Source organism: Sinocyclocheilus anshuiensis, unplaced genomic scaffold (genome assembly GCF_001515605.1).
Source record: "Sinocyclocheilus anshuiensis isolate Anshui unplaced genomic scaffold, SAMN03320099.WGS_v1.1 scaffold627, whole genome shotgun sequence".
NCBI classification, from domain to species: domain Eukaryota; kingdom Metazoa; phylum Chordata; class Actinopteri; order Cypriniformes; family Cyprinidae; genus Sinocyclocheilus; species Sinocyclocheilus anshuiensis.
Genome location: NW_015549703.1, coordinates 1,302,730 through 1,313,797, shown reverse-complemented (window position 1 = coordinate 1,313,797; position 11,068 = coordinate 1,302,730). Strand labels below are relative to the sequence as shown.

The following is an 11,068-nucleotide window of genomic DNA, read 5'->3' as shown; positions in this document are numbered from 1 at the left end:
AGCTGGATTCTCCTGACACTCCTAGTGCTAAACACTGAATGTCAATTGCTCTGTTTTTCCCACATCATTTTCATAACTCTAGTAAATAGACACCGTGACAGTCATTTGAGCTCCGTACATTTTTCGGATGTTCTGTCATAGCACATGCTAAATCCTGGCCTCTGACTGTGGAGGTGTGTGCAGCGTTGGTCTTATGAAGGCATGCATTTTAATAGGGTGTGTTCTCCAGTGCAATGGATGGCACAAAGGCCAGCTAAGACAACCCCCACACTGCCGGGCTGGAAAAACTGGAATAGGAGTCACCTGTGATGATTGCACAACAATCCCGAAGATATTTCTGGGTCACAGTGATCAGTTTTTACCTACCAACACAACAATAACCATCCAAAAGTTGGCATGCTTCACTGGAGCCCTCATAAAGCGGACTCATCTGATTGGTTCTGATCATTAGAGAGAAGAGGGAAGCGTGAAAGAAGGGTTGAATGTTCCAAAATATAAACTTCAGCTGGAAGAGATGAGTGACGGCCATTCATAAACTGAAAAATGAGAAGCAATCTTTGTTAAAAGACACTAAACGTAAAAGAAAGATCTTGTTGCATATATACCATTCAGTTTTCAGAATTGTTTTAGCAGTCATTACAGATGCAATCCCTTCAGAAATCATTCTAATGTGCTGATTTGGTGCTCAAGAAACATCTCTTATTATTATCAGTTGAAAAAGATTGTGCTGCTTAATATTTTTGTGTGATACTTTTTTAGGATTCTATGATGAAAAGAAAGTAGAAGAAAGTTCAAAAGAGCAGAATTTTTTTGAAAAAATAAATATTTTCTAACATAAATCTGCCTTTAATGTTACTTTTCATCAATTCAATGCATCCTTGCTGAATAAAAGTATTTAATTCAACGGTAGTGTACATTTATAATATATATTTAGAACATGTCATTCAAAACTCATCATCAAAACCTATGCGTGCCAAATGAATAGAACAAGGTACAAGAATGTTATACGGTTCTTTCCATTCTGACGCTCAAGTTGTGTGAGAATATTGAAATAAGGAAGCAACAAAATGCCACAGTGCAAGTTCACACCTAGCTGAGGGCTCATTGTACATTTGCCGCAGCATGAGGGCTAAAGGCCAAGAGCATTTTATGGCACAAGTCACATCAGTTTTAGCTCTCCTTCACACTGTGGTAGACTGGTCTGCAGCTTCCCTAAGATTTTACACAGATAAAATGTGAGACATGAACATCCCCACTTGTTAATGCAACTGCCAGCCTTACGCACTAACCGATGTTGGCAAGTAACTAACAAACAGAAGCAATGCTACTAATTTATTGTCAGTCCACACAAAAAATGAAATCATCTATCATTTGCTCACCCTCATGTGACATTCTTTCTTCTGTGAAGCATACAAATATATTTTGAGAAATGCTTTTTTGTCCTTACAGTGGAATTCAGTGCTCACCAAAACAGTTTGGTTACCAACATTTTTCAAAACACCTTCATTTGTGTTTCAGAGATAAAAGTAAGTCATAGAGGGTTGGAACAACATGAGTGTGAGAAAATGAAGCGAGAGTTAATTTTCGGGTAAACCTTTACCTACATTTTCTATAGGCAGTATAACTGAAGCTATTTTCAAAAAAGCATAGCTTTTTCATTAAACATCTACATCTTACATCCATTATCGTTTTAATGTGACAAAATACTACATTTCTATTTTAACGTCACATTGTAGGTTTACTGTGTTTACACTTGTAGCTTTATAGCACGGTTAGCTTGACTCTTACAGCATTGAAAAATCTGATTCATTCAAGTGAATCGATTCATTTGAATGATTTCTGTAAATGAACCAATTTACTTGGCGTCTTCTTTTATATTGAAATATTTTGTTAAATGCTGTTTGTTAATCACTGTCATTCCCCTCAGAATACATTAAGGTGTATTCTAGCTTTTTGAGTTCATTCAAAATCCTTTCTATGATTAAATGACTAGTTATATAACCTGATTTATGTTTAGTTGCATTGTAAAAATATAAGTAGCTTTAAAGTGGTTAGCTACTTGTTAGTAGCTTTCAGCTAACAAGCCAAAATATTAGCATGTGAAGCAGGAGCTTCACTTAACAGTCCTCAGAAGTGAAGTTTGTATTTTTCTAGTATATAAAACCATTATAAAAGCAAGTTAACACTCTGATACAATATCTTTCAGATTAATATACAGAAAAGCTCTCATGTTGTGTGTCTTTAAAAGATTATTTGGCAACGCTCCTAAAATCAAAGCTAAGAAGAAAAAAAAAACTGTTGAAGAGATAAAGCTCACCTTCACCGTTAAGGATATGAGTCATGTTAAGACAAGATCAGGCCAGCAACCTTTAACAAAAAAAAAAGAAAGAAAGAGAGAGAGAAAGACAGTAGCAAACTGACAAACCCCAAAACAATAAGGAGGGCTGAGTGGAGGTTTACAGATATTCTGTTGCAATCATTTTTTAACCAACACAACCCCTTCAACTCAAACTTATCTCTATCATCTCTCTGCAACTGCACGCATCTCTGGGGGGCTTTGACATTGAGGGCACACAATCGAGCAGGACTTTGATGCATGTGGACTTTGAGAGGTAGAGGGGATGCCAGCGTTGCTGTATAGAAAGCCACAGACAAGGAGGTACCCACTGCCACCTGGCATTTGGAGCATCACTCAAGAAGCACACGAGCCAAAGCAAAGGTCACGGACTCTGACAAGAAGCAGCTTTTTTTTGCATTGCATTGCATTGCTGGAGGAGCCCCGGCGGGTTCAGTGCTGTTAAGAGATCCCTCAAGGGCTTCTCAGAACACATCCAGTGTAAAATAAACAGGATCGCATGTCTGTGTCCAGATAAAACATTTAAACGTCCTGCTCCAGCAGACGCTTGCAGGCAGACAATACCTGCCTTTACCTGTCAGTCAAACTTGCGTCAGTTAGAAAGCTTTGAAAGATGGTAATTAAAGGCAGTTTAAATGAAGCAATAAGGTACAAATGTGTAGATTAAGTTTTAAAGAACACAGATAAGCATAATAAACAGCCTCGGAGGCCTCATTGCTTTTATAAAAAGGTTAATTTAACAGAAATATCAGGGATGAGTTTTCTTTAAAACTGTTTTTATGAAGTATATTTGGCATCCTTTTGCCATTGTGCATTTTAGAATAACTGAATCGTAGGCCAATCAGCAACCAGGACCCAAACTGTCTGGTTTATAATAACTTTTAAATATTAAATTATAAATTAATCAGCAAAAAATAACAAAACTAATGATCCACATATAAAAGCACAATCTAAATCAACTTGCAAACTTAAGTACCTACCTTGAATCAAACAAATTTCAAATGTATCTGTTTTGTTTGCACTTAATATATAGATTAAATTTATTTTGCAGTAATAAATTAACAACTTACTGACTTCTATTACTTGAATTATCTAATATTATTATATATTATTTATTGTACACACATTATGCAGTTCCAATTTTGGGGTTGCCAAATTTTATTTAACTTTTTGAAAGAAGTCTTTTATGCTCACCAAGGATCAATTTATCTGATGAAACACAGTAAAAACAACAATATTGTAAAATATTATTACAATTTAAAATAACTGTTATATATTTCATTATATCTTAAAATGTAATTTATTTCTGTGATGCAGTCTTCAGTGTCACATAATCCTTCAGAAATCATTCTAATATGCTGATTTGGGGCTTTATTTTTATAAGCATCTATTTGAAATAGAAATATTTTGTATCATTTTTTATCAGTTTTATGCATCCTTGCTGAATTAAAGTATTAATTTCTTTAATACCCCTATTGACCCCAAACCTTTTAATGGTAGTGTATATTACTTTAAAATTATTAATCCGAATTAAGGCAATTACTGCTTTCTTTATCAGTAACAGTATTATCAATATCTTGCTGTTTTTTTCTCTAACACTGCATGTGTTTGTTGGTTTTACTTCGACATACACTTTCTCAGTCTGCTGAGCATATTTGCAAACCGGAGAGGGGCAGTGGAAAGAAAAGAGATGGCCTTTGACTAAAACCACAAGTCCTACAAAAAAAAGGGGGCCTCATTATATATAAGACCACATATCTATTCTCGGTACAAGATCGAGAGATTCACACAAGCAACAATATAATCACCACACAACCATGTGAAAACAGTTCTGTGTGAAAATAAGAAGGAAAAGAGCGGAACAGACAGCAACAGGTTCAGATGATGACAGTATTTAATGCAGAAAAGCCCATGCTTTAAAAACCAACATAGAACGACACACACTTTCCTTAAAGATGCCAAGGTTACAAAAGTCAACCTTAGAAAGTTTTACAACAGTAAACCTTGGTCTTACTTATAAGATTCCTATCTTTAAAATATATATTTATTTGGATATTTGACTTTGGATTTCAAGTCAAATAGTACTAAACAATTCAATATTTATTCAAATCTCTCTTTTTTTGACAACACTGTACCTGAGAAAACCCAAAAAAGCGAACAGACACACAGCAAAAGATAACCCCCTTTCAACATTTTTACCAAAATATACTGTATATAATTCATACATTTATTCACTTATATAAAAATACACTGCAAACCCTTGTCTTACTGTTTGTAAGGTCCACAGTGAATAAGAAGAGTTAAAAAACACCTTTCTCTCACAAAAAATATATATTTACAAAGATGAGAAAATAGCAGTTCCATACACTTTAATATAAAAAGTGAAACCTGACTCTAGAGTGCCTTTCTTGTAATTTCAAGTACTCTCCACTCCCAAAAGTGTGGACTCGTCGTAAGAACAGGTTTTGTTCATGTGCTCTTGTTCATTCGGGTTGTAAACATAGTCTTACATCAACGTTTCCTTCACCTTGTTCCTTTTTTAGAAAAAAACAAAACAAAAACAATGTCTAATATACAACAAGCTTTGATAATAATTATATAAAATGCCCTGGAATTGTGGAGCACATTCAATGTGACACCAATCCAAAAAAAAAAATATTCTAAAATGCATAAAGATATTCATGCTTCACAAGAACAAATAAAATTCTTCAAAATGTTTCAGGCGGTATGTGTGTGAGATTTGTGACATTTTTTGGAAGTGTTAAAGGCAAAGCTATATTTTAACAAACAATAAAATGATGTGTTCAAACTATATAAATGCATTTCTATCAGTGCTGTTGAGCCTTTTAAGTCTTTTTCCTCATAACGTTTAAAGGGCATATTCACAGTTTTTTGGAGTTTTTCTCAAAGCAGAAAAGACAAAAGCAAAGCTTTAAAAAACAATAGGTACAACAAAGTCTGATAGTGATGTAAGGCTCTTTTAGCGCTGACATAAAAGCTCAACAAATGTGCAGGGGAGGTTCTGAACGTCGTGAAGGCTGCGGTTGTACACTTTAAGCCATATGCATTGATTAAAGCTGGATTTATGGTTGTGCTACAGAATGCTCGATGTAAATATTCATCAACATTGAATAAAGAAAAAAAGAAAGAAGGGAAGAGAAACAGGAAAGGAGAATGAACGGCTACGTGAACATTCAAAACAGTCTACATACAACTGATTTTAATGCCCTGAAAACAATGTGAAAAAATTCTCTGCATCAAGTATGGGAAAATTGTTCAGGGGGCGAAACATTGTCTGATTAATAAACCGCATTTTATCTTCTAAAGCTCTTGTGCAGTTCGGGTTGGTGATGAAATCTCGATGGCAATCGTCTAACATCTATAAAAGTTGTTGTTTTATTCTAAAGATCTGCCTTGTTCTGTTACCTGGCAAGTTTTTTTGTCAATTGTCATTGTGCAAAGATTACTTAAATGATAAAATGTTTTAGCTAACCAGAGTCTAACCAAAAATGCATATGCAGTGCATGCAAGTGCATATTTCAGATCTTAGCTCTTAGAAAGCTCAACATAAAACACATACTGTAGGTCCATGTGTGGGCCAAAAAAAAAAGAAAACAATAAAATCTAAACTCGTTTTTGAGTTAACACTGAAGACAGTCAGAGGAGTTGGATTTAACGAGGCATTAATAATGAGGCATTTGGTCTGAAGGCTGAATGAAATTCACAGATTTCAATCCAAAGTATGGCAACCCTGTTGTTAAAGCATATAGCATATAAAGCATATAGGTGCAGACTTGCTCCCAGTTGAATCACAGATGACAATATACTAGCTAAACTACACACTGACCTTTGTTCGCTTTATCAATAGAATGGAAATAGCATATTTTCGCCCAAGGCCTCAAGCTAATAGTGCAAAAACAGGTTTATCAAGGCATGTCGCAGTGCTGTTTTCAGCGAAGAGCATAAGAACGCAAGCGATGATAGTAAGTGTGCAACAGCAGCAAAACACAGCGTGGAAAACTCATCTGTCCTTAGCACGGCAAAAGTCTCCCGTTAAAATCTACGAGACACAAGGGGGATTGTCATCATCACTTCATTAAAATGTGTCTGAAAGATTTGTGCCACCCTACAGGACTGCTTTTGTGAAACTAGAATAGCACCGACATGAGGACATTAGCACGAGTACCGAAGCTTCAGCTCATATGCCCCGGAACTTCATCGAAAGGGAGCGAGCAATGAAAAAAGATGCTAAAACGATACAAAACATTCCATATAAGGCAACATCGTGCCGTTCGAAACATTAGCAAGGCACTAAGAAGCCACAGCAGCAAGAAGCTCTGAATTAAAGTCTTTTTTTATATGCAAAATTAAGCGGTTTAGTTCTCCAGTGGTCCTCTGGTTGCTCGGTTTACCTGTAATATTGATCAAGGTCCATAAACAGAATGACAGCATGCATCGAGGTAATACAGATGACAAAAAAAGAGAAAGAACTTCACAACTTTAGATAACACATAGCTGCTCTGTTGGAAGGTTCAGTACATATGCAAAAATAAACTGTGTGGGTGAAAAAAATGAAAAAGAACTTTAATACGAAAAACATTCACAACATAAACATACTCATCCCCGCACCCAGAACAAAAATCTTCAAACAGCTCCAACATGAAAACTTTCTATTGGACCCAAACCTTCATATATCTGCCGATCGGTGCTCACGTAATGCTTCGGCAGTAAACTGACTGCGAGAGTGCGTGGGATTCTTAACGAAAGGTGTGTTCTCCACGGACGATGTGCGAGGAGAACTCGTAGCGATCTTTGCTGCAGTGGCCGCAGATGTTGCACTCGAGTGGGTCTCTGTAACCGTGGCAGCCCATGTGGATGGTGTACATGACGTGGTCCAGGAACAGGACGCGGCAGTGTTCGCACTGGAACACCCTCAGCTCCTGGCCTTCGCGGCTGAAGACGCGGACGCTGTCCCTGGTGGTGACTCGGGCGGCATCGATCGCCCTGCCTTCCTCTGCCCGGCCAAACCCCGGGCTGGATCTCGTCCTGGGCCCGGCCCCGCCAAGCTTGTCCCGGGGGCTGCTCCGTGCCGAATCGGCCGAATCCTGTCCGCTGTTGCACGGGGACCCGTCTCGGGCCGATTGAGGATTCTTGGGCCTTACCAAGGAGATCGCGCCATTGGTTGGGTGCGGGAACTCTGGGTTCGGGTGGGGCAAAGACAGAGGCTCGCGACTGCTGGGACGGTCCATGCGGGGCCCAAGCGGGTACATCGGATGGAAGAGCGGGTTCACCATAGGCAGCACTTCGGCCATGGAGAGGGATGGGTGATGAACCACAGGCCTCAAGGAGTCGGCGCCCAAGTAGTTGATGGCATTGGCAATGGAGTGGTCCATCAATTGGGCATGCATTGCCTCAGCTTCCTTCTCATACTTAGGGCCCATCTCATAGCTCAGCTCGGGGTACGAATAGCGAACCATTTTCTCACCTTAACAGACAATGCAATAAAAGATACATTAGGAATAGCCCCAAAGTACTTTCCATAATGATAAAAAAATAGACTAACCTTGCAATTTACTGTAAAAAGTGCATTTAAAGTACTGTTGCTAGGGTTTTGTTGCATTAATGACGGAAAGCCCCGTTTGGAGACCGAAGTGAGAAAATTTAACCCCTGCATAATATGGATGCGGTAAACTGCTCTGGTGTAGTCAGTAAAAGCAATGGCAAAGTTACAGGTGTGCAAAAACCACAGAATGAAAAAAAACAACAACTCCTACTCAAACTTTTTCTCTCTCTCTTTCACTTTAATACTTAGTTTGATTTCCGCAGTTATTGTCATTACAACACATGTAATGAGTTTCATTTCAAATAATGTTTAATGTCTCTGATAAAGTTGTGCTACTGTGCATATATTTGATCTCTTTTAAAAAATGTTCCATGACAAATTAACTATCTCTTTATTTTTTGAAATGTAGTTCTGCTCTCTGTTCCTTCATGTGGAAACTCAGCGTTCACTAAACGGTTGCATGTGGTATTTCAGCTCCAAAACCTGCATGTTACTCACTAACCACCGGCAATCCAGTTTAACCAGGCGCTAAATGCTCTGAAATAGTAATGTGCTGTATTTAAATAAGCCATTGTCTTTATTTGTGAGACTTTCTGAATTAGACCTATTATAGGTTGTGCCTAATTCACAAAACCCAGCCCTATTTGCCTGACACAATTACCGTTGCTCCTACAAAAAGTAGAAGGTACTCTTTTTTGTGTACATTTGTAATGATTACTGTGGAAGTAATTTATGAAATGACGATTAAGCAATGAAAAAGTAATAATCAGATATATGCACTTTAGACAAGCTTTCTTTTTAGCATTTTAGGACCCAACTCAAGAGGCCCATTTTGGCCGTGAATGTGCCGTTACCTGATTTAAAACAACACAGACAGCACGTCCATTTTGCATTATGCACATACAGGGACTTTATGTGTGAGGTTGAAAATGTTTCTTACGCCATGTGACCTGTCTGCGTTCGTTCGTGCGTTCGTTAGCACCGCTAGAACTTTGAAGATCAGTGTGTTGCATACAGTAGATTCAACCACATTTACTGCTGAGGTGACACTTACCCACAAACTTCTGTGGCGTGGTGCTCTTCCGTTTACCCACATTCCCCTGCAGTCTTTCAATTACAGGAGGCCGGTCAAAAGCCACCATCCCAGCGGCCTCCAGCTGCCTCTGCTCCTTTGGTACCTCCCCTGGGAAAGTGATAAAATGATTCAGCATATCAACAAAGCTGGTCCATAATACCTGGAGAAAACTATTCACTATCATTCCCATGAATCTGAAAGTTTTGCAGCCAGGTTGTTTTGAGTCGCAAATTCTCTGGAACTGTCAAGACTACGCTGATTTTACCTAGAATGATTAGTTTGAGTGAGTTTAAATGGAGAAAGAAGTTTCTTGCTGTCAGATAGTGTGGTTCGGACCAAACTACCAGTAGAGGCTAACCATACTAACCAGCAAAACCCCTTGGTGTCAACAAAATGTACTCCAGAAAGGTTTAAAGTAGCCATTAGATGTTGGTAATTCATATTTATTTTGTTTCCAAGAAACATACTAGCTTGTGTCATCCAACACCATAACGATTTCACAATAACACTAGATAACACAGGGGCTAACCATGCTAACCAGCAAAACCTTGACCACTTGGTGTAAACAAAATGTACCCCACAAATGTTATGTTTAGCAATTCTATGTTAGTAATTAATATTATCTTGTTTCCAAGAAACAGACCAGCTTGTGGAACACCGTTGTGGAACAAGGTTTTCACAATAAGTCAGCATAACACCATATCAATGAGGCGGAAAAACGTCATCTTAGATTCTCAATGAAGTCATGAGCCACTCACCTGGATACGGGCCAGGATTGGAGGCAGAGTCCATGCCGACGCTCTGCAAGTAATTATGACACCGTTCTTTGTGCTCCTCCAATGACGTGCGCTGCTTGTAGCTCCGCCCACAGTAGTTACACTTATGTGGTTTGCCCACTAAAAAGACATCAAAGAGTAGCAAAATAAGTATTAAGATGTAAAATAACTCATTCAGACCGCTCACACAAATGAGTTTCGGTCTCCAACTGAGTAAGCAAGAAAGTGGGCACAGCCAGATTTTCATGATGATGCAACCATTACAACACGGTGGGGGGGTTTGCTCCATAGAATTACGTACTATAGTAGTAGTATTTGATGTTGTTTTATCGTCATCGATCTGTGATTGACACCACGAGTGATGACTTGGAAAGTCTCTTTGAACAATAAACAGAAATGGAGTGAGTGTTTCTCCTCAGCCGGATAAGGTGTGAAGTGATTCACAGTCAGTTTCACTAAGATTAGGTCAGTGCAAGGGCGATAATGCGGGACAGAACCTCCCAAAGAAAGATGCAAAAGGAACAAGCACCTTGTCCTTCCGTCGTGGGCAGAGGAGAGTAGGAGGAGGACGATGCTTAGCCTCCAGAAACAGATGTGAGTTTTCCAGTAGCTAATGGAACGATTCGTTCTTTGATTCATTCCGAGCTTCATTCATCAATAGTTTGAGTCATTCATCTACCTGTCATGTTTTTCTCCTTCACTCATCGGTATCAAATCGGAACATAGCCCACCATTACGTCTGCGCTGTTCTGTTATGTCAGCTAAAAACCTAATTGAATTTGAGACAGGGGCTGCTTTCAGCTCTGTGGTCAATCCTCTGGTAAAAGGGACTTTCAGAATTATTCATAAAGAGCGCGGCAGTGAAACAAAACAGCCTAGTGAATTGAGTCATACTGTATGAATGCAGTTAACCAGTCTCTTACTGCACGTGAGAAAATAATGAAAATTCACACCTGTTACTAGCAAGCCTGTGGGATTACCTGTAAAGTGTGCCAATTGTAAAAATACCCCCTACACTTTTCGGTAACCCTCTTCAAAGTGCTGTAGTGCTTTCAGTGTGAAGCAAACAGTGAAAGTGAGAGCTACTGACTGAGACGCTGTGAAGTGACCTTTCGCATGTAGAACGCATGTCAAACAACGGAGGCCCTGTCACTTCTGTGGGAAAGGATGGATTACAGCAACAGAAAAAATAGCTTTGGTTCGCCTGGAAGACAATGTATCATACATTAGATCACTGAAATTTCCGATTCTGTGGGTCGAAATTGTTTATAGTGTAACTAAGCTCTAATATATATATA

At 38.7% G+C, this 11,068-nt stretch overlaps 1 protein-coding gene across 1 annotated transcript in view; it reads right to left on the bottom strand.

Annotated features, from left to right (window-relative positions):
• Positions 1-4,906: 4,906 nt before the first annotated feature.
• LOC107660609 (zinc finger protein Helios-like) overlaps positions 4,907-11,068 on the bottom strand; it is a 35,080-nt gene continuing 28,918 nt past the window's right edge. The window contains exons 6-8 of the mRNA XM_016449968.1: positions 9,753-9,890; positions 8,974-9,102; positions 4,907-7,841 (exon numbers count right to left, since the gene is read on the bottom strand). Of these exons, the coding sequence (XP_016305454.1) occupies positions 7,114-7,841; positions 8,974-9,102; positions 9,753-9,890 (995 nt within the window). The 3' untranslated portion in view covers positions 4,907-7,113. The remainder of the gene's footprint in view (positions 7,842-8,973; positions 9,103-9,752; positions 9,891-11,068) is intronic.